This window comes from Oncorhynchus masou, chromosome 3 (genome assembly GCF_036934945.1).
Source record: "Oncorhynchus masou masou isolate Uvic2021 chromosome 3, UVic_Omas_1.1, whole genome shotgun sequence".
NCBI classification, from domain to species: Eukaryota; Metazoa; Chordata; class Actinopteri; order Salmoniformes; family Salmonidae; genus Oncorhynchus; species Oncorhynchus masou.
The window spans coordinates 19,538,820-19,562,658 of NC_088214.1; the positions used below are offsets into that span (position 1 = coordinate 19,538,820).

General features: G+C 42.7%; 1 protein-coding gene across 2 annotated transcripts in view; it reads left to right on the forward strand.

The window, feature by feature from the left end:
• Positions 1-23,839, forward strand: part of LOC135512282 (rho-associated protein kinase 1-like) — a 61,485-nt gene that overhangs the window by 30,384 nt on the left and 7,262 nt on the right. For both annotated transcript variants that reach the window (XM_064934134.1, XM_064934145.1), the window contains exons 5-28: positions 53-228; positions 1,222-1,306; positions 3,076-3,220; positions 3,711-3,849; positions 4,206-4,297; positions 6,495-6,654; positions 8,757-8,826; positions 9,064-9,152; positions 9,328-9,376; positions 9,534-9,669; positions 11,815-11,906; positions 12,832-13,078; positions 13,929-14,035; positions 14,321-14,471; positions 15,158-15,318; positions 15,656-15,840; positions 16,646-16,715; positions 16,802-16,905; positions 17,258-17,423; positions 19,171-19,264; positions 19,437-19,525; positions 19,771-19,962; positions 20,293-20,458; positions 23,639-23,709. In XM_064934134.1, the coding sequence (XP_064790206.1) occupies positions 53-228; positions 1,222-1,306; positions 3,076-3,220; positions 3,711-3,849; positions 4,206-4,297; positions 6,495-6,654; positions 8,757-8,826; positions 9,064-9,152; positions 9,328-9,376; positions 9,534-9,669; positions 11,815-11,906; positions 12,832-13,078; positions 13,929-14,035; positions 14,321-14,471; positions 15,158-15,318; positions 15,656-15,840; positions 16,646-16,715; positions 16,802-16,905; positions 17,258-17,423; positions 19,171-19,264; positions 19,437-19,525; positions 19,771-19,962; positions 20,293-20,458; positions 23,639-23,709 (3,036 nt within the window). The remainder of the gene's footprint in view (positions 1-52; positions 229-1,221; positions 1,307-3,075; positions 3,221-3,710; positions 3,850-4,205; positions 4,298-6,494; positions 6,655-8,756; positions 8,827-9,063; positions 9,153-9,327; positions 9,377-9,533; positions 9,670-11,814; positions 11,907-12,831; positions 13,079-13,928; positions 14,036-14,320; positions 14,472-15,157; positions 15,319-15,655; positions 15,841-16,645; positions 16,716-16,801; positions 16,906-17,257; positions 17,424-19,170; positions 19,265-19,436; positions 19,526-19,770; positions 19,963-20,292; positions 20,459-23,638; positions 23,710-23,839) is intronic.

Sequence of the window (23,839 nt, forward strand, 5' to 3'; positions counted from 1 at the left end):
TGCTTTCCTCTTCATTCCTCCTAATGATGTTTGGTCACTAACCCCCCCACAGCTGTTTTATGCGTTCCAGGACGACCGTTACCTCTACATGGTGATGGAGTACATGCCCGGCGGAGACCTGGTCAACTTGATGAGCAACTATGACGTCCCCGAGAAGTGGGCCCGCTTTTACACCGCCGAGGTGGTGCTGGCTCTGGACGGGATCCACGCCATGGGATTCATACACAGGTACTACTGTTGCTGTTACTGGAGTCCTTCTCTTCTATTGTAAAGGTGGCTCTAATGGCTCTACTTCCTCTTTTCTGTAGTGGCAGTTTTCTCCGCCCTTCTAAAGCCTCCTTGACAGGAACTTAAATCACCTGTTTAATGTACTGTAGTTGGTTTGAGAATGCTTTGCTTGTATAATCAGGTTTTAGGTTCAAGAACTGCTGGTTTGTTATTTAAGGAATAAGGCCTGAAGGGTTGCGGAGTGCCAACAGCCCTTAGCCGTGGTATATTGGCCATGGACCACAAAGCCCAGAGATGCCTTATTGCTATTGTTAGCTGGTTACCAATGTAATTAGAGCAGTAAAAATAAATGCTTTGTCACATACCCGTGGTATACGGTCTGATATACCACGGCTGTCAGCCAATCAGCATTCAGGGCTCGAACCACCCATTTTACAAATTACTTTATACAATGGCATCGTTGAATACTCCATCTGATTGGTTTGAAGGGCATTCTAGGGCATGCATTATTTCATTATAACGCACGGTATATTTGCACGGTAGAATTCAATGGCTATAGTTCATTCTTACATGAGCTGCTGTTGAAAGCAAAATCGAATTGAAAACATTATTGCCGTTGTTGAATTCTATTTTATAATGTCAAGCTAGGACTGATGCCTTGGTTTGTTAAACGAGCAAGTCTGTTTGTTTGGTTACCAAGGCAACTACGGTCACTCTTGTCAACTTGCTCGCTACTTCAGTGGATGTTGGACACATTTCTAGTGGCAAATTAACAAATTTCTACCGGCAGATGTGTTAAATTATCGCCATGGTATTAAAGGGACAATCAACTTAGGGCTTTATGCGTTCTCTGGAAACTATTGCAACTCCATTGAAGGTCAGTTCCACTCCACTGGCGCGTCGTGGAAGACATCTCCCACGTGATTCATTATAATCCAGAGAACGCATAGCCTCTTGTTGATTATCCCTTAAGTGTCTTTTTATGTCTTTCAGGGACGTGAAGCCTGATAACATGTTGCTAGACAAAGCAGGCCACTTGAAATTGGCAGACTTTGGGACCTGTATGAAAATGAACAAGGTAGCTATCGCACTAGCCTTCTAACGCACCGTGACTGATAATGAGAAGTTAGTTGACACTATCACCCTGTAGAGTAGACTGTTGTTTAAGAGTTTAAACTGTTTGCTGCTTCCAAATGCTCTATTTAATTATTATTAGTGAAGGTTTATCAATATTTCCAACTTTTAACACATTTACTTAGCATTTTTCATCTTACATACAGTGCCTTCAGAAAGTATTCATACCCCTGGACTTATTCCACATTTTTGTTGTAACAGCCTGAATTAAAGATTTTTTTTTCTTCGCCCATCTACACACAATGACCCATAATGACAGTGAAAACATGTTCATGAAAATTAAATGTGTCTATCTAATTTACATAAGTATTCACAGATCTTTGTATGACACTCCAAATTGAGATCAACTGTATCACATTTCCTTTGATCATTGTTGATCACTACAAATTGTCCACCTGTTGCCTATTCAATTGGTTGGACATGATTTAGATAGAAACACACCTGTCTAAGGTCCCAGTTGACAGTGCATGTCAAAGCAAAAACAATACCATGACGTCCAATGAACTGTCCGTAGATCTCAGATTGCCTCATCACAATTCTTATATCTGGGGAAGGTTATAAAACTATTTTGAGAGTGTTGAAAGTTTCCAAGAGCACAGTGGTCTCCATCATTGAGGAAATTCAAAAAACTATGGAGACTCTGCCTAGAGCTGGCCATCCAACCAAACTGAGCAACCAGGCAAGAATGACCTTGGTCAGGGTGGTGACCAAGAACCCATTGACCAATCTGACAGAAATAAAGAGTTCCTTGGCTGAGATGGGAGAACCTGCCAGAAGGACAAAAGTCTTTGCAGCACTTCACCAATCTGGGCTTTATGGGAGAGTGGCCAGGTGGATGCTGCTCCTGAGATAAAGGCACGTAAAAGACACTGAGATCATAAGGCAAAATATTCTGTGGTCTGCTTGAATGGAAACCGCTTTGTCTGGTGAAAACCAGGCATACCTCATCACCCGTCTAACACCATCCCTACCATGAAGCATGGTGGTGGCAGCCACTGGTTAGGATAGAGGGAACAATGAATGGTGCCAAATACAGGCAAATCCTTGAGAACCTGCTTTAGGGTGCAATTGACCTTAGACTGGGTTGTAGATTTTTTTTTCCAACAGGACAACGACACCGAGCATACAGCCAGTGCAACTCTGTACTGGCTTAAGAACAAGAATATGAACGTCCTTGAGTCTGGCTAAAGCCCAGACTTAAATTTAATTTGAAAATATGTGGAAAGACTTGAAGATTGCTGTTCCTGCCGCACCCTATTGAACTTAACTGAGCTTGAGAAAATCTGCAAGGAAGAATATCTCCATCCAGATGTGCAAAGCTGATGCAGAGAGATACCCAAGATGACTTGAAGCTTTAATTGGCCCCAAATGTACTTCCTACATAGTATTGACGAAGAGTTGTGAATAAATGAGATTTCTGTAAAAAAGAAAAAACATGTTTTCACTTTCACATTATGGGGTATTGTGTTTAGATGGGTGAGAGAAATCAATTTAATCAATTTTGAATTCTGGCAGTAATTACAAAAAAATGTGGAATAAGTCAAGGGGTATGAATACTTTCTGAAGGCACTGTATCAGCACTTAGGCCTACAATGTTTGTTTTCTTGAGCTATGAATGCTTATGTATTTTAGCGCGTATACGCTTTGAACAATGCGACACAACAGTGTTTATAAATACAGTAGAATAGTAGTTTAAGATTAATGCTCTTTCAGGACGGTATGGTCCGATGCGACACAGCAGTGGGAACGCCAGACTACATTTCGCCAGAGGTACTAAAATCCCAGGGAGGAGATGGATATTATGGCCGGGAGTGTGACTGGTGGTCCGTGGGAGTCTTCCTATATGAGATGCTTGTCGGTGAGTCGCAATAAGAGACCTTTTCTCACGCTGTTACGATCAGAAACAAACTGGTCGTACAATTTGAACCCCTATTGTAGTTCTGAAGCAGAGTATTCCCATTCATTTACAGGCAGCAAAAATTAGGATGGCAACAAATGATTCTAATGGGCTTCCTCCATTCTGATAGTTTGTCCTAGTTCGGTTGAGTATAAAACAGACAGTTCTCCAATTTGTAGAACTTTTAATTTATTTAACACTATCGAATACCTTTTTATAGACGGTATTGTAAAAATCCATACCATTATACCTTAATATATCGCCCAGCCCTACATTGCCACAACCTAAAGGAAGAGGCTAGGTATAGGTATCAAACTTTGTTCAAGACTAGGGTAATGGTTAAGGGTTTACGTTTAGGCTAAGCAAACCCCCATTGAGAACCATTAAAAATATGTAGTCTTGGCTGGGTTCACTAGCTAACCTCACTGCCTGTGGTTTTGTGTGTCTGTAGGTGACACACCGTTCTACGCTGACTCGTTGGTGGGGACGTACAGTAAGATCATGAACCACAAGAACGCACTGACCTTCCCTGAAGACAGCGACATCTCCAAGGATGCCAAGAACCTCATTTGTGCCTTCCTGACTGACAGGTGAGGATGATGATGACTTTATTTTTATGCGCGGTTAGGAAATAAAAACTGGTGGTGCAGAAAGCCCTGATTTTATACTGTTTTGTTTAGAGAAATCATTAATGTTTTACCAATGATTTCCCTAGTTGACAAATGGATGGAAAGGGACTAGTGTCATGAACTCATTGACTTGATTAGACTTAGTAATCAGTCAGACATCAAGCTGTGTTCTTCTGAAGAGCTATCAATCACGTCTAAAGCTTTCACTTCCTGTGTTCAGAGTTTGTTTCAAAGCCATAGACTCTGTATAACAATGGACATTATCAGTGGATTGCAGAATGACTAAACGGTACCTTGTTCTGATTCCCTGTTCCTAGGGAGGTGCGACTGGGCCGTAACGGGGTGGATGAGATCAAGAGGCATCCTTTCTTCAAGAACGACCAGTGGGCATGGGAGAACATCCGAGAGAGTGAGTTGTGTTCAGGTCAACCAGCAGCGCTTTCATGATTCCTATGTGTTTGTAACCCCGCCCCCCCCGCACTGCTCTGTTGGCAAACTGTTTAGTGTTAATATGTTAATACATGTTTTCCCATTGACCTACTGCAGACAGTCTTAGGAAATTCCAGAATAAGATCCATTCAGTAACCCATGGTCACACACTGAGTAATTGCAACGATTCCGCTTTTAGTGGTGTTATCAATTTGAAACCAATTTGAACCTGGAAGGTTTATTTTTGAGGGTGAGAACGGGAGGAAAGCAGTACTGGGTCATGTCCAGTAGTTGCAAAGCTTTTTGCTGCGGTGTACCTTACTGAACAGCACCTTGGCGTGTTGATGTGGTCTCCGGCTGCAGCGGAGAGAGTAAAGGCGGGGGGCTAAATGTAAATCCACTGGCTATTGCAACTCTTTACTGGGTTTATATTAAATACGCTGAAGGGCTGCAGTCATCACTTTGGCCTGGCCAACTCCCTCCAAAGATTTTCTATGGGGTTGAGATCTGCAGACTGGCAAGGCCACTCCAGGACCTTGAAATGCTTCTTACGAAACCACTCCTTAATTTCCCGAGCGTTGTATTCAGGATCATTGACATGCTGAAAGACCCAGCCTCGTTTCATCTTCAATGCCCTTGCTGATGGAAGGAGGTTTTCACTCAAAATCTCACGATACATGGCCCCATTCATTCTTTCCTTTACACGGATCAGTCGTCCTGGTCCCTTTGCAGAAAAACAGCCCCAAAGCATGATGTTTCCACCCCCATGCTTCACAGTAGGTATGGTGTTCTTTGGATGCAACTCAGCATTCTTTGTCTTCCAAACACAATGAGTTGAGTGTTTACCAAAAAGTTATATTTTGGTTTCATCTGACCATATGACATTCTCCCAATCTTCTTCTGGATCATCCAAATGCTCTCTAGCAAACTTCAGACGGGCCTGGACATGTACTGGCTTAAGCAGGGGGACACGTCTGGCACTGCAGGATTTGAGTCCCTGGCGGCGTAGTGTGTTACTGATGGTAGGCTTTGTTACTTTGGTCCCAGCTCTCTGCAGGTTATTCACTAGGTCCCCCCATGTGGTTCTGGGATTTTTGCTCACTGTTCTTGTGATCATTTTGACCCCACGGGGTGAGATCTTGCATGGAGCCCCAGATCGAGGGAGATTATCAGTGGCCTTGTATGTCTTCCATTTCCTAATAATTGCTCCCACAGTTGATTTCTTCAAACCAAGCTGCTTACCTATTACAGATTCAGTCTTCCCAGCCTGGTGCAGGTCTACAATTTTGTTTCTGGTGTCCTTTGACAGCTCTTTGGTCTTGGCCATAGTGGAGTTTGGAGTGTGACTGTTTGAGGTTGTGGACAGGTGTCTTTTATACTGATAACAAGTTCAAACAGGTGCCATTAATACAGGTAACGAGTGGGGGACAGAGGAGCCTCTTAAAGATGTTACAGGTCTGTGAGAGACAGAAATCTTGCTTGTTTGTAGGTGACCAAATACTTATTTTCCACCATAATTTGCAAATAAATTCATTAAAAATCCTACAATGTGATTTTCTGGATTTCTTTTCTCATTTTGTCTGTCATAGTTGAAGTGTATCTATGATGACAATTACAGGCCTCATCTTTTTAAGTGGGAGAACTTGCACAATTGGTGGCTGACTAAATACTTTTTTGCTCCATTGTGTATTATTTTTTTCCTCTTGTTAGTTACCATTTTACTTTATTTTGTAACTTTGCATTGTTGGGAAAGTTGGTAATCAAGCCTTTCACTGTAAAGTCTACACCAGTTGTATTCGGCACATGTGATGAATACAATTTTGATTTGATATGGGACTGATGTAGAGTAATAATAATTTGGGGGGTGTTTATTTGTCTTGTTACACACAAGTGTGTAATGGAAGTGTGTTTCTTGCATATCCCAACTCCCCTGAGACTGTGTTGCTTACACTTTTATCTCCCATCACCTTGTACTGGTGTACTATTTGGCACTTTGCAAGTTTCAAAGTGCAGTACACGCCTCAAATTTTGACTGGCGTTTCCCCCAAAACATGATCTCAAGTTCTCATCTCAATGTGCCTCTGAACCAAATCATCAAAACTATGAGAATAGCTCCCCACTTTCAGTGAGTCATGATTCTGTTCTCTCCTCCACCTCCTGTCTATCTGGATTTCCAGCGGCGGCCCCGGTAGTGCCTGAGCTGAGCAGTGACATCGACACCAGTAACTTTGACGAAATTGAGGAGGACCGGGGAGACGAGGAGACCTTCCCCATACCGAAGGCCTTCGTGGGCAACCAGCTGCCCTTTGTGGGGTTCACCTACTATAGCAGTCACCAGTAAGTATGTTAGCATAGCCAGGCTTCAACTACTACAGCAGTCACCAGTAAGGCGCTTGAATCATGTTTCCTGGAGAATTTCCATGAACTGCATTTTAGTCCAGGACTAGGCTTAATCTGTGTCGGGAAACGGTGTCCAGAGTATGTGTTGTTTTCTTTTTGTCTGCTTAGCCTGGCGTCACCAACTACAGTCAACACTGTCAGACTTCACTAGAACACTCATCAGTCAAATACCGATTACAGTCAACACTGTCAGTCATCACCTAGGCTCTTCCTGGTCAGCTCAGGAGAAACTCAAGGCCCTAACCATGGTCAACATACTATAGTCAGGCCTGACTTACCACAGTCAAAATAGTCTGGATGCACCAGCTGGCGCAATCATCTATTATTCTGTGAACTGCTAGTTGACACTTTCTAGCTTAACCTGCTAGAGCGATCAGAACTGTCAGTACTGCTGTTGTTTTATGCAGCCTCATAAATCTAATGCAACTTTTATAGCAATATAGCTAATTACACCCAGAGCTTGTTAGACATGCACATATGAATGTCTCACACTGGAGAGTAATCTGACCTAGATAACAACCACAACGTGTTTGAGCCAGTGGGATGTGTTCACGGTTTGGTCAGGTCATCAGTGGGTCAGGGAAGTGTAGTCCTAGTGTTGTCACTACAGTGCCTTCAGAAAGTATTCGCACCCCTCGACTTTTCCCACATCCTGAATTTAAAAGGGATTAAATGGACATTTTGTGTCACTGGCCTACCAACAATAACCCATGATGGCAGAGGAATTATGTTTTTAGACATTTTTACAAATGTATTAAAAATTAAAAGCTGAAATGTCTTGAGTCAAGTTTTCAACCCCTTTTGTTATGGCAAGCCTAAATAAGTTCATGACTTACTCTGTGTGTAATAATAGTGTGTAACATGAGTTTTGAATGACTACCTCAACTCTATATCCCACACATACAATTATCTATAAGGTCCCTCAGTCGAGCAGTGAATTACAAACACAGATTCAACCACAAAGACCAGGGAGGTTTTCCAATGCCTTGCAAAGAAAGGCACCTAAAGCAGACATTGAATCTCCCGTTGAGCATGATAAAGTTTATATCAGACTTTGGATGGTGTATCAATACACCCAGTCACTACAAAGATACAGGGGTCCTCCTAACTCAGTTGCCGGAGAGGAAGGAAACCTTTCTGAGATTTCACCATGAGTTTAATGGCTGTGATAGGAGAGAACTGAGTATGGATCAACAGCGTTGTAGTTACTCCACAATACTAAATGACAGTGAGAAGAAGGAAGCCTGTACAGAATAAAAATATTCCAAAACATGCCTCCTGTTTACGATAAGGCACTAAAGTAAAACTGCAAAAAATGTGGCAAAGAAAAAAAGGTTTTGTAAAAGTTTGTATTTAGGACAAAGTTATGTTTGGGGCAAATCCAACACATCACTGAGTACTACTCTTCATATTTTCAAGCATGGTGGCGCATAATGTTATGGGTATGCTTGTCATCGGCAAGGACGAGGGAGTTTATTAGGTTAAATAATAAACTGAATCGAGCTAAGCACAGGCAAAATCCTGCTGGAAAACCTGGTTCATTCTGCTTTCCAACACACTTTGAAACGTTCACCTTTCAGCAGGACAATAACCTAAAACACAAGGCCAAGTCTACCAAGACGACATTGATTGTTCCTGAGTGGCCTAGTTACAGTTTTGACTTAAATCGTCTTGAAACTATAGCAAGACTTGAAAATGGTTGTCTAGCAATTATCAACCTCCAACTTTAGAGCTTGTAGAATATTTTCTAAGAATGTGCAAATATTGTACAATCCAGGTTTGCGAAGCTCTTAGAGACTTACCCAGAAAGACTCACAGCAGTTATCTCTGGGAAAGTTGATTCTAACATGCATTGAATCAAGATATATTCATTTTTATTTTTCCATATTTTCTTTCCATATTTTCTCTATGTTAAACATTTCTTCCACTGTGACATTAAAGTATTTTGTGTAGATTGTTGACAAGAAAATGACAAAATCCTTTTTTTTCCTACTTTGTAACACAAAATGTTGATCGTGTTATTGTGGTCTATCCCCCAGGTTCTCCCGGAGCACCAGCACCAAGAGTGTTGACAAACGCAGCAGCTCCACCAAGGAGGACAAGAGTCATGTGAGTACTACTTATAGAGATGAAAACAACACTCTGTTGCATCTGGAGTAGCTACTTTCTATAAATACTAAATTCTCTGCAGGTTTTTTTTGTTACATAATGTACGCGAGTATCGGTTTATTGTACTTGAACATTTAACTTTGCAATGCCAAACTGATTACAAGTTTATTGTATAGCAAAGCGTAATGTATTCTACAGTCTGTCTGTAGTGTTGTCTTACACGCTGTCTGTGTTCAGCTGGAGAACCTGCAGAAGAGGATCTACCAGCTGGAGGAGCAGCTACATAGTGAGATGCAGCTAAAGGATGAGATGGAGCAAAAGTGCAGGTAGTAATCGATCACCTGTCAATCAACTTAATTTAACTAACAAGTCAGATTTCAAGCAAAAAATTACATTCTGGTTTTGAATACAAACAAGTGTATTTTAATGAACAATGCATCCGTTTTCCCATTTTTAAAAGATCAAGCAAAGCAAAAAGTGCTAATCATTGTTGTCCTTTAGGACGACAAATACAAAACTCGACAAGATCATGAAAGAGCTGGACGAGGAGGTGAGTGAATATCTAGTATTCTGAAACGTATACCAGGGCAAGTGCATAATCAGGATCTACAGTCGTCTACAAAAGTGCAGCAAACAAGACATGATATAGGGCCTAATTGCTCTATACATTGAGTTCTAACTCCTTCGCCGTCCTCCTCTCCTCCCAGGCCAACGTGAGGAAGGGTGTGGAGGCCAGTATGTCCCTCCTGGAGAAAGACAAGATGATGATCCAGCACCGAGCCACAGAGTACCAAAGAAAGGTCGACCAGGAGGCCGAAAAGAGACGCAACATGGAGAACGAGGGTAAGGATAGTTATTTTTATCCTTTAATTCATTCTCCAATCTCCCACTGTTTTAGTCCAAACCGGTCTATACACGTGTTTATTTGAAAATAAGAGAGCCGCACACTCTAGGAGCTCAGATACAAAAATGTAATTACCAATGTTTCGACAGCCAAGCTGTCTTCATCAGGGTATAATCACATACACTGTGGGATGACTCGTTTATGTAGTGTCAAAAGACACAGGTGTCTGTAATCATGGCCAAGAGTGGCCTAATATCATTGGTTAATTATCAAATATTAAAATGGCATACAAAGAACCTGCATACAAACAACAAATGGATAGCATACAATCACAAATTCCTTTTAGACTACACAAGCTTACAAACAATTACAATGGCAAAGTCACAATAGTCACAAGAATGGCTTCAGATCAAAGTCTACGTTGAGACCGAAGGGAACAAGGGTCTTTAAGTTAAAGATCCAGGCAGCCTCTCGTTTTAACAATAAATTATCAAGGTCACCCCCTCTCCTAGGGAGAGTGACATGTTCGATGCAAATATAACGCAGAGACGAAATCGAGTGGCCTGCCTCCAAGAAGTGGGCCACAACTGGGTAAGTAAAGTTTTTACACCTAATGGTGCTACGATGCTCTGAGATACGTACTTTTAATTCGCGCTTTGTTTTACCCACATTTTTACCACAGGGACAAGTTATAAGATAAATAACTGCCTTAGTGGAGCACATAATAACACCTTTTATTGGGATCGATTTCCCTGTTTGTGGGTGTTTGAAGGATCTACATTTATAAATGCCATTGCATTGAGCACATCCGTTACATTTGTAATTTCCATCCAGTAGGGGCGCAAATAGATGTTGTTCAAGAATATCTTGGGGTGGTAAATCAGTGTACCAATTGATCTCGGAGATTTCTGTCCCACAAGAATACGACAACACATTACCGAGACGATCATCGGACTTTAGAATGTGCCAATGTTTGTGAAAAATTCCCTTAATTTGTTCATAACGCTTTAAATAGCGGGTAGTTAGAACACAAGAATGCGTCTTTGCGAGATTGACCTTGAAAAAGGTCAGGTCTCGTTTTGTTTTGAATTTTCTCAATGGCAATATTAATCTGATAATTTTTGTAGCCCCTCTCCTTGAACTTTCTTTGCGTCTCAGCCATATTTCTGTCGAAATCTGATTGATTTTTGTATCTGAGCTCCGAGTGTGCTTGAAAATAAAAGTTTCTACTCCGCTAGCCAGTTTCTTTTTCTTCTAGATTATACACGTGTTTATAACACTGATTATAAACACTTGCACATTTACCCTCAGAAAGGCACTCGTACACAATCCATGTCTGTTGTCTCGAGACTTAAAAATCCTTTGTTAACTCGTCTCCTCCCATCTACACTGATTTTAAGTGGATTTAACAGGTGACCTCAATAAGGGCTCACCTGGATCCAACTAGTCAGTCTGTCATGAAAAGAGCAGGTGTTCCTAATGTTTGGTACACTCAGTGACGGGATTTGTACAGGGTAGGTGCTACTACAGTATAATCTAGAATGAGCTCTAGTACCACTGCAGTAGCATCTTTCCTCCCTGTATTCATAAAGCATCTCACTCGGAGTAGGATTACTGTTCTAGGATCAGGTCCTCCCTGTCCATGTTGTGTTACTATGATCGAGAAGGGAAAGTTTGTCCTATGTTGTGCTCCTAGTCTGAAATGCTTTATGAAAACAGGCTCAGATGTTATTGAACCTAGCCCTAACAGGTGTTTTCCCAACTGGATTATTAGTGCTCACACTGACCGATACTAGAGCAGCTTGACCTGCTAGTCTAGTTATCTGCCAGTCTGACTCCACCTGCAGTGCTAACTAGCAGTCTTAACCCAGACACTCACCCTCTGAGACCCTCCCATTAACTGTGACCAGAGGATCGCTGTGAACTAAGTGGATTTACACGCATTAACTCCCTTAAACTAGCAGATCGCATAACAACATGCACGTAAACAGCACTTTAAATGCAACATATGAGTAACTCCCATGCACAAAAAAAAACATGTTTCTGGATACAGTTTGTTTAGTGTCATGTTTTGAAAGGGAGATGTGCAATAAAGATGACTTGATCTTTCATTTAACTCTCATCTGTACTCTGTTTCTTCTCAGTGTCCACTCTCAAAGAGCAGCTTGAGGTCATGAGGAAAATCAGCCAAAACTCTCAGGCCTCAAATGACAAGATCCTACAACTGCAGAAGCAGGTACGTTATCTCTCTTACATTCACGCGGACACAGCTTTATTTTTGGTAAATTCTCTTTTTGGAGAGAATATTTTCCCATTCAGAATCCTATTATACTAAACCTAAACCTAATCCTTTATTCTAAACCTAATCCCTTACCCTAAACATTAATACTAAACTTAAACCTTAAACCTAACCCTTAAGCCTAAAATAGTGTTTTAAAATGTTTTCTTGTTTTCCTACCTTGTCAGGATACTCTGACGACTTGTCAGGACATTGTGGTCCTGATAAGGTAGGAAAACGTGTGTGTGTGTGTGTGTGTGTGTGTGTGTACACACACACACACACACACACACACACACACACACTGCTCTCTTCAATTGCCATCCACTCAGCTTGGGGTGTTATTCTAGCTTTGAGATCTTGTTTGAGGGTCAGAATGTGAGTCAAGGGTATGAACCGTGCAGGGAAGGGGTTTTGTTTTGAGGAATGTATTTGGATGGTTGAGACAGTTCAAGGAGAGGGAAGGCCAGGTTATCACCACAGATCTAGGAACAGATTACTCCATCCTAAATTTGAACCTTAACCATGACAAAGATGAACAATATCTGACCCTGTTTCATCACCCTATGGCTTTTACTTTACATGCATTGATGTTTATCAGCAAATTGAAGGCTAATTTATTTCCATATGAGGAAGTGAAGGACCGAGGAATCAGTGCCTCATGTCAGACTGGTATAGATTGAAGTCTTTGCCTATTAACTATTCCTGGAAGTGCATGGATGGATATGATTCTATAGTAACATTAGACATCCACCCACATATTAGTTAAAATCCCCAACAACCGTTTCAGAATCAAACATTCTGCAGCAACTGAGCAGATCGTCTGTGTCAGGAGGTAATATTGATTCTGAGCTCTCCCAATGGTTGTTTCCTTGATTGACAGCTGGAGGAGGCCAATGACCTGCTGAGGGTGGAGTCAGACACGGCTGCTCGGCTGAGAAAGAGCCACACAGAGATGGCCAAGTCCATGAGCCACCTGGAGGGGCTGACCAGCGAGCTGCAGGAGAAGAGCCGCTCGGCCGACGGGGGGAAGGCCCAGCTGGAGAAAGAGCTGCTGCAGCTGCAGAGCACCCTGGACTCTGAGAGGAGGAGCTACAGTCAGGGATCAGAGGAGATCCATGAGCTACAAGGTACCAGAACACATTCCTGGCTACATTTCAATTCTCCACGCTTTAATCTTTATTCAGATCCCCATTAGCTGACAGCTATTCTTCCTGAGGTCTATACATACAACAACAAAAGTACAGCTAAGCACTCATCTAAGCATGGTCTTTTATATATATGTAGGGGGGTGCACAAGTGCACCGGAAAATATGGAGAATTGGGACACTCAGTGGCTCACACCCAAAGACTGCACTCATTGTTCTATGAGTAAATATGACTTGGACATGACTCAGTGTTTGAGTAAATAGGTCTGACCATGTGTTAGAACGAGAAGGGATGAACATGATTTCCCACACCCTTTTAGTTTGCTTTGCAGTAATTCCTCACTCACTCTTAACTGTTTTTCAGTCTTTGCATGTTCAACTAACTTCAAATGATCTGAAGTGATCTGTCTCTCCCTCTTAACTATTTAAAGGACTGCTGGGGAATCTTAGCTCCAGTTCTAACCATTCTCGTTCATCACATTAGACGTGCCCAGGCACTGCCCATGCCCACAGAACTCACATCTGACTTATCTGTCCAACAGTCATGTTTTATCTGTAGAGGAGCGCTTTGAAGAGTCTTGGGGATGAATATATCTGCTGGATTGTGTTGAAATAATATTGCTCTTAATTCAGACTTAATTCCAAGTCTACAGGCATCCATATGGAATAGAAAAATAATACTTTTTTGTCCAGTTTCGTTAGTCCACAAATATAGTTTTCCAAATCTGAAAGCTATGCATTATGGTGTTGTCAACATGGGTTTAGCATGTTGCACAAACCACTGTTTTGAAGGTGACTCTTTGTTTCTCTCTCTCTCTGGGTGTGTCTGTAGCGCGAATGACGGGTCTTCAACAGGACAATAAGAACTTGAAGCTCAGCCTGTCCAAAGTGGAGACGGAACGCAAGCAGGCCCAGGAGAGGAGCAACAACCTGGAGAAGGTTTGGGCCCTCTAAGTCTCTCCGCGTCACTCACATACCGTGCTTTATCAGGCTAACATGTCCACTTATTGTGAGTAGTGGTCCAAATGGAAGTATCAAAGACAAAACAGATGTTCGTTGTTGTGATAACCACATGTATATCTAACTGGTATTTTAGTCCCATTTACACCCAGTTAAGAGCCCCTCTACCATAGAGATCGGCAGAATTAATGTTTTAATGTTTTACACACGCTGCCAGGATGCCAATTTCCATTCTATATGTAATTCTACACTTTCTACCAACAGGATAAGAACAACCTGGAGATCGACCTGAACTACAAGCTAAAGACACTGCAGCAGCGTCTGGACCAGGAGCACACAGAACACAGGGTGACGCGGGCCCAGCTCACTGACAAATACGAGTCCATTGAGGAGGCCAAGTCGGCTGCCATGCATGGTATATCTGGGCCCTTGTTAGAGCATGCCCTACCCACCACTACTGTCTGTCTCTCCCTCGTTGTCTGCTCTCTCCAAGTTTTTGGAAGGTGGGATTGACTAGCACCGTTTGAAGCAACATTTACTTGTCTTCCAGACATTTGCCTATACGCAGACCACACGCTGTGCATAGGGCCCCGCGGTTGCTAGGGAGCCCCGACCCCGTATTGTTGGGTTAGAATAGTAGAGTACATATCGGGCAATTTAGACATTTTGTAGTGCATCCGTAGTTTTCCACTTGTCAGTCACTCAATTAGCCCATATCAGCTAATATTATTTTATATGGCTAGGTAAAGTAGTCGAGCCAGCGATCTAAACCTAGTAATAATCACCAAATTACCATTGGGGCATGCAGTACTTGTGCCCAGGGGGCCCTCATGTAATGTTGTTAGTCACTCTCACTCATATGAACATGGCATATGTCATGGCAAAATATGTAGAACTGCAGGAAATGTACTTTAACACTACAAAACAAATGATCCACTGCCAAGAGGGGGGTGCACTAAAATGTTTTGTCCTGTGTGGTGGGTCGGTCATTACAAATGACTGAGCACAAATTTCCTATTAAATCTGTCAGTGAGGTTCTTCCATTGAATGATGGCTAGTTGCAACTGAGTGAGATCTCCTTCCCTCATTCTGTCCCTTCAGCGGTGCAGCATAAGGTGTCTGAGGAGAGCGGGGCGCGGATGCGAGCGGAGAGCAGGGTGGTGGAGGTAGAGAAGCAGTGCTCCATGCTGGAGTTTGACCTCAAGCAGTCGGTGCAGAAGATGGAGCAGCTGATGAAGCAGAAGGAGAGGCTTGAGGACGAGGTGAGCACCAGCACCACTCAACACCCATCACCCCAGCATTGACTCACCCTGTCTGGGGTGGAGGTCCATGGGCACTGGCCCTAAAAATGTTTAGCCACTTTTCTGGATATCCTACAACTACCCCCCCCCCCCCCCTACAAAAAAAAATCATGTTGATCATGAGTCGATACTAATGAGGCTTTCACAATAAATAAAGTTTTCAACGTGCAGATCTCAAGTTAGGATTCGGCCCTCCAGAAAAAAACTGGATTTCCTGAGCAGAAATCTGGTATAATCCCAGCGCAGTTAGGACATACTGTGGTTCTTTTGTCCTAACATCTCTGGTTCTCCCCTGCAGGTGCAGGCTTTGCGGATCCATCTGGAGCAGGAGTCCAGTAAGAGGCTGCTGGCCCAGAACGAGCTCAAGAGCCGCTCCCAGGAGGCGGACCGGCTGAAGGGCTCGGAGAAGCAGCTGAAGCAGGAGATCAACACGGCACTAGAGAACAAGCGCTCTCTCGAGTTCCAGCTAGCACAGCTCACCAAGTGAGAATACCCTCCAAAGTTGCCACATGTCGTCACAGCCCACCACAGTTTTAACTTTACCTAATCCCCTGTGTGGGGGTATATAGTTCAGTTTACCCCTAGTCACTGATACAAGGGTCAGATATATTTTCATCCTCCCACCCTAATGGTTAAGTTTGGGATAGGGGTTTTTCTAGATGTGTGGGTAAATTCTAGCTTGATCTTTGACAGGCTACATTGAGTATCGTCTCAATGTGTGTACCTCCCTTCCAAATGAATGCAATTCCTTCCAGACACACTTCTGACTCTATTGGATAAACGCTATTCTGAAAGTCTGTAATAGTCTGTAGTTTTACATTCCTTGCTGCTGCTAGCTAATATTGCTTTGGGATTCTGTTAAATGGCCCTACAACTGGTTGTTATTCCAGTAAAAAGGCTCTTATTTCAGCTTAGACATTGACTGTAGCAAAGCTCCCCTGTGACAATGTTTACACCACAGGGTTAAGGATTAGCCGAGTCGAGCTCCTCCCATTAGAATGACTGGACAGTTAATCCGTCTGCTTCCTGCAGCTTTCTGACTACGGAGCGCTGCAGGGAGGGGTGGTGGTATGCCCGGGCTACATACAACCCTGGGACATACTGTATAGTGTAATTAAGTTAATAATCTATACACTAAAGTTTTGTCTGAAACGTTTAAAGGCTTTTTAAGGATTTTACCAGAGGTTGCGTTTCCTCTTCAGCACTGTTTGCTTTGGTTGTTTTGAAATGTTTCTTTCGCTACTGTATCCAATATGTTAACCATATGGTTTGTTTGTCCGTCTTCCAGGCAATACAGGGGCAACGAGGGACAGATGAGGGAACTTCAGGACCAGCTTGAGGCCGAACAGTATTTCTCAGTGAGTAGGGGCCATCTACCTCTCTGCCCTATAACCCTGCTCAGTGGCTCACTGACTGATGCCATATCTCTTGTCTCTACCTCCAGACGCTTTATAAAACTCAGGTGAAGGAACTGAAGGAAGAGATCGAGGAGAGGAACCGGCAGTTCCAGGAAGTTCACAAGAAGGTGCATGAGCTGCACAGCGAAAGGTAACAAATGGAAAAGTGCGGCCGGGTAGCCTAGCACTTATGAACACTGGGCAAGTAACCAAAATGTCGCTGGTTGGAATTCCTGAGCCGACCAGGTGAAAAATATGTCTCTACCCTTGAACAAGGCACTTAACCCCAATTGATCCTGTAAGTTGCTCAGGATAAGAGCATCTGCGAAGTAACTAAAATGTAGGTGTAATGTAATATCAGGCCTTTGTCAATATAGCAACAATCAGTGTTGTCAAAATATGGGGTGCAGCTTTTCTCGACCAGCCTACTTCCCAAATCAACACAAAGCGATTATGAATCCGTTTTTAAAACATGTTTGTCTGTCCTTCTTCCCTTCTTCCAGGGACTCCCTGTCAGCCCAGCTGGATCTGACAGTGACCAAGGCGGAGTCTGAGCAGCTGGCCAGGGCGCTCCAGGAGGAGCAGTACTTTGAGCTGAGCCAGGAGAACAAAAAGGCCATGGCCAGACACAAGCAGGAGGGTTCCGAGAGGGATTCAACCATCGCACGGGTCAGGACCGCTTCACTCAATACACACCTCTACTACATTGTAAAATTCTTCAAAGTTAGGGAAAATACATCTCTCCAGGAATGTGGGCACAGCGGAAACAACAGCTTAGTATACTTCCAACTTTGTTCTATTTAATAATGACTTTGTTTTTGTGTGTCTCAGGCAGCTGTGAACACCTACACTACCGGTCAAAAGTTTTAGAACACCTACTCATTCAAGAGTTTTTATTTTTAGTATTTTCTACATTGTAGAATAATAGTGAAGACATCAAAACTATGAAATAACACATGGAATCATGTAGTAACCAAACAAATTAAACAAATCAAAATATATTTTATATTTGAGATTTTTCAAATAGCCACCCTTTGCTTCGATGACAGCTTTCCACACGCTTGACATACTCTCAACCAGCTTAACCTGGAATGCATTTCAAACAGTCTTGAAGGAGTTCCCATAAATGCCGAGCTCTTGTTGGCTGCTTTCCCTTCACTCTGTGGTCTGACTCATCAAACCATCTCAATTTGGTTGAGGTCTGTTGATTGTGAAGGCCAGGTCATCTGATGCAGCACTCCATCACTCTCCTTGGTCAAATAGCCCTTACACAGCCTGGAGGTGTGTTGGGTCATTGTCCTGTTGAAAAACAAATGATAGTCACACTAAGCACAAACCAGATGGGATCGCTGCAGAATGCTGTGGTAGCCATGCTGGTTAAGTGTGCCTTGAATTCTAAATAAATCACTGACCGTGTCACCAGCAAAGCACCCCCACACCATAACACCACCTCCTCCATGCTTTACGGTAGGAATACACATGCGGAGATCATCCGTTCACCCGCAATGTGTCTCATAAAGACGCAGAAATCAGACCAAAGGACATATTTCCACCGGTCTAATGTCCATTGCTTGGGTTTCTTGGCCCAGCAAGTCTCTTCTTATTGGTGTCCTTTAGTAGTGGTTTCTTTGCAGCAGGCCTGCAGTCTCCTTTGAACAGTTGATCTTGATATATGTTACTTGAACTCTGGACAGCATTTATTTGGGCTTCAATTTCTGAGGCTGGTAAACTCTAATGAACTTATCCTCTGCAGCAGAGTTAATGCATGCATCTTCCTTTCCTGTGGCGGTCCTCATGAGAGCCAGTTTCATAGTGCTTGGTTTTTGTGACTGCACTTGAAGAAACTTTCAAAGTTCTTGAAATGTTCTGTATTGACTAAACCCGCATGTCATAAAGTAATGATGGACTGTAATTTCTCTTTGCTTATTTGAGCTTTGCTTGCCATAATATGGACTTGGACTTTTACCGAATAGGGCTATCTTCTGTATACCACCCCTACCTTATCACAACACAACTGATTGCCTCAAACGCATTAAGAAGGAAAGAAGTTCCACAAATTAATTTTTACCAAGGCACACCTGTTAATTGAAATGCATTCCAGGTGACTACCTCATAAAGCTATTCGAGATTATGCCAACAGTGTGCAAAGCTATCGTCAAGGCAACGGGTGGCTATTTAAAGAATCTCAAATATATTTTGATTTAACTTTTTTTTGTTACTACATGATTCCATATGTGTTATTTCATAGTTTTGATGTCTTCACTATTCTGTGAATATATTCTGTGAATATTACATTCTGCAATGTAGAAAAAAGTAAAAATAAGGAAAAACCCTTGAATGAGTAGGTGTTGTAAAACTTTTGACCGGTAATCTACATTCTTAAACCTCTGAATGTCTCTCTTCTTGTCCTCCCCAGCTTGAGGAATCCAACAAAACCCTGACCAAAGACGTGGAGAACCTCAGTAAGGAGAAGGCCGAGCTGGACCACAAGCTTCGCACTCAGAAGGAAGGTAATGTCAAGACACCATTTTCATAACTTGGTCTAATTAGTATATTCTCTGCTTATTCTGTTACAATCTAGGCCTATGGGTAATTTCTTCATAGGCACATATGTCCCCTCTGTCAGTTAGATCCCTGTAAGACTGTCTGGTGTTCTCTCGCTGTTTGTCCCCTTCTCTGCAGAGTATGACTCCCAGAAAGAGGAGATTACAAACACAATCAAGGCCAACTATGAGAAGGTTCTCAGCACAGAGCGCACGCTCAAGACTCAGGTAAAGACACTTCAACCTTTGACTAACATTACACCAATAGTTATGAGCTCCTTTGGCCTCATATTTACATCTCAAACTCAACCCCATAGTTTTTCTATTCAATGTTTTTACACGTCAACCCATTGCCCAATTTTGTTAAACCTAAACCACAACCTTCCCTCAACGTGATGCCCCATTTTGTTAAACATAAACCTCAACCGATTGCCCCCATTTGATCCCTCCCTCAACCTTGTCTCTCTCTCCAGGCGGTGAACAAACTGGCAGAGATCATGAACAGGAAGGACATGAAGCTTGACACCAAGAAGAAGGGGAGCACGACCGACCTGAGGAAGAAGGAGAAGGAGAACCGCAAGCTGCAGGTGGATCTCAATCAGGAGAAGGAAAAGTTCAACCACATGGCCATCAAGTACCAGAAGGAGCTCAGCGAGATGCAGGCGGTCAGTAATAATGCATTATACAGTCAGTCAGTTTCTGTCAATTTGACAGTAGGGTCAAATTGGTCTCAATCATTTGACGACGATCCTTTGAACCTTTTAATTAAAAGTATTCTTTCAAATCAAAAAAAAAAAGCAAGACAGACAAGTATGACCACAATAGGACAATTAGGAAGATTTAGTCAAATCCATTCCTAACTTAGAACGGAGTTAAACTCTATAGTGAAAGGCAGCACCGCATCCCCCCTTGAAGCTGCAGTGCTTCTGATCTTCCCTAAATGAACTGCGTATTCATGACTGCATATTCTGCTTGCCTCTCCTCTTCTACAACAGCAACTGTCGGAGGAGTGCACGTACCGCAACGAGCTGCAGATGCAGCTGGACAGCAAGGAGAGTGACATTGAGCAGCTCAGGGAGAAGCTCAACGACCTGCAGCTGCGCATGGACAACTCCAGCGTCATCAGCCTGCAGACGGATGAGACGGACAGCAACATTGCTGGTAAGGTCACCGCGGGATCAACTAACAGGCGGCTGTGTCAATGTACCGGCTAGGCCAAAGAGGCTCAATCCTGCTTCTGTCAAGCCACACACACACACGACTCAGCTCATGAAGGTGTGATGGTACTAAGCTAGGACAAATCTACTGTATGATGGCTCTCCAGGAGCAGGATTTTGGATCACTGAACTTGATGTTTGGTCCATCAGGCTGGCTTTAATTGTCCAACAATCACCCGGGCATGATTTAAAATCGATTCATTCAATCCCAGCCATTTCAAGTAATTGTATTTTATTAGGATCTCTTTTAGTCCTCATTTGGACTAATCTTTTAACTTTAATATACAATTTACAATATAATATCTAATGAATATATAATTGAGTGTTTGAGTTCTGACAGTATGGCTCTGAAGCAGTAAAGTAAGTAAAGAAGAACGTTTATTTTCGTCTTTCTCAAACCCACCTGTTTCAAGTGTCAGTTAGTAGACCTGCTAACAATGTTTACTGTATATGGAATTCCTGAGTGTGTCTGTGGTTAAAGTCCTCTCTCATCTCTTATTCCCCATGTCCATTTGGTTCTCCTTGCTCGCCTCCTTACCTTTGTATCTTCTATCCTTTTCTTTCTGTGAGTAACTCGGAGTTGGGGGACCCTCATTGTGCCTGGCCCGTGCAACATTGTCTTTTGCCTCGTATTTTCTTTCTAACTTTTTGGGGCATTTTTATTTGTGGTGAAAGGGAAAGCCCTCTTGCATGTTCTCAACAACACTTTTTTTGAAAGGCCATTCTGAGTGACAAAAGGAATAGTTAAAGCCCCATTTTCTGGTCTTTTAACAAAGCTATTCTTTATTTTTTTAACCAAGTGTGCCAGGCTGGGGGTATTTTCATTTACTAACCGTGAATCATAATTCACATAAGCCATTTGAAGGGGTTAAAAACCAATTACAGTATAGAACTTCATCTAACATTATTTCAGTACAAATGCTGACTGCACCATATCAATTAGCCTTCTGTAGGTAATCAGTTTCATTGTCAGCTGTACATTTTATTTTGTAGCAGGACAAGCTATCATACAATCTGAATGACTCCTAAAGTAAAGTGACCACATGAGAGGTTGGCTAATGTAAAACTAGACTACAACACTGTGGTTTAACTCATCACTCTGAGCACCTTTCAAAATGTGTCTGGAGACCATGAACCAAACCCTTCCTTTGATTTCCTGTCCCTTGTTTTTCAAACACTCACCGTTTTTAAGTTTTGTTTTGTTGGCATGATCACCTCAGAACAGAAGCAATGCCTTTTCACAACCAAGTAAATCTCCCACACTGAAGCTTTTGATCAATTCACTCTTCTTTTGTAGCTTGTTGTGCCAAAGCATGCTCTTTATGTTAGTGTTACCAACTCAACATATGTGCACATACCAACTCAAAAGTATGTGGACACCTGGTGGACACCTCGTCGAACATTTCATACCAAAATCATGGGTATTAATATTGAGTGGGTCCCCCCCTTTGCAGCTACAACAGCCTCCACTCTTCTGGGAAGGCTTTCCACTAGAACATTGCTGAGGGGACTTGCTTCCATTCAGCCACGAGCATTAGTGAGGTTGGGCACTAATGTTGGGTGATTAGGCCTGGCTCGCAGTCGGCGTTCCAATTCATCCCAAAGGTGTTCGATTGGGTTGAGGTCAGGGCTCTGCAGGCCAGTCAAGTTCTTCTACACCGATTTCGACAAACCATTTCTGTACATACCTTGCTTTGTCAATGGAGGCATTGTCATACTGAAACAAGAAAGGGCCTTCCCCAAACTGTTTCCTCAAAGTTGGAAGCACAGAATCGTCTAGAATATCATTTGAATGCTGTAGTGTTAAGATTTCCCTTCACTGGAACTAATGGGCCTAGCCCGAACCATGAAAACAGCCCTAGACCATTATTTCTCATCCACCAAACTTTACAGTTGGACGTATGCATTCGGGCATGTAGTATTCTCATGGCATCCACCAAACCCAGATTCATCCGTCGGACTGCCAGATGGTGAAACGTGATTCATCACTCAAGAGAACGCATTTCCACAGCTCAAGAGTCCAATAGCGGCGAGCTTCACACCACTCCAGCCATCGCTTGCCATTGGGCACGGTGATCTTAGGCTTGTGTGCGGCTGCTCAACCATGGAAACCTATTTCATGAAGCTCCCGGCGAACAGTTCTTGTGCTGACTTTTGTGCTTCCAGAGGCAGTTTGGAACTCAGTGTTGCAACTGAGGACAGACGATTTTTACGCAGTACGTGCTTCAGCACTCTGCGGTCTCATTCTGTGAGCTTGTGTGGCCTACCCCTCCGCGGCTGAGCCGTTGTTGCTCCTAGACGTTTCCACTTAAAACAGCACCATACAGTTGACCGGAGCAGCTCTAGCAGGGCAGAAGTTTGACGAACTGACTTGTTTGAAAGTTGGCATCCTATGACGGTGCCACGTTGAAAGTCACTGAGCTCTTCAGTAAAGCCATTCGACTGGAGATTGCATTGCAGTGTGTTTGATTTTATACACCTGTCAGCAACGGGTGTGGCTGAAATAACCAAATCCACTCATTTGAAAGGTTGTCCACATACTTTTGTATATATAGTGGATCTTCAATGAAATAGGCTATAGGCTCTGTCCTCTGTGACGGGAGACCGAGGCATCAGAAGCTCCGTGTTCGACAGCACCTTTGAATTGGCTAGTGATTCTAATTATATCGATAGGATGTCCATGTTCTGTCAGCCATTGGCTGAATAGAATATTATTTATCTATCTAACCTCTTCCTCATGGAGTAGAATGTACTCCTTGCTATTGAACTTGCTGGATAAATAACATGGATGTTACATGCTTTAGTGATTTCCAAACACTCAGACTTTCTGTATATCCCTTTAAGGCTCTTGTGCATGGGTTCTAAAACTACTGAGCTTGAATTAGCAGCATGGGATATTTAACTCCTGCCTGTCACATAATACAGTTGTTTTAAAGTGTAACCTGAGCAGAGAGATACTCAGTAAGTTGAACTTGAAACTTCTAAGGTAGTATGGCTCAGCCTTGTCACGTGACTTTTCTGTTCTTCCCCCAGTTAAGTTTGAATTTGATCACTGCATGACTTTTTGGGGACAGTGTTACACAGGCTTGGTTTTCATTTGTGTCTATCTTGTGTCTCTATGTAGAATCCAGACTGGAAGGTTGGCTGTCCATTCCTAATAAACCTAATATCAAACGATATGGCTGGAAGAAGCAGGTAAGTCACCTGGAAGCTTTTCATCAATTTACTGACATGCAACATATATTTATTCATATTAAATGGCACAGTGCGGGTTGTGCTCATGGTGCTGCCTACTCCTTATGGCCACCACAATTCTTCCTCACAT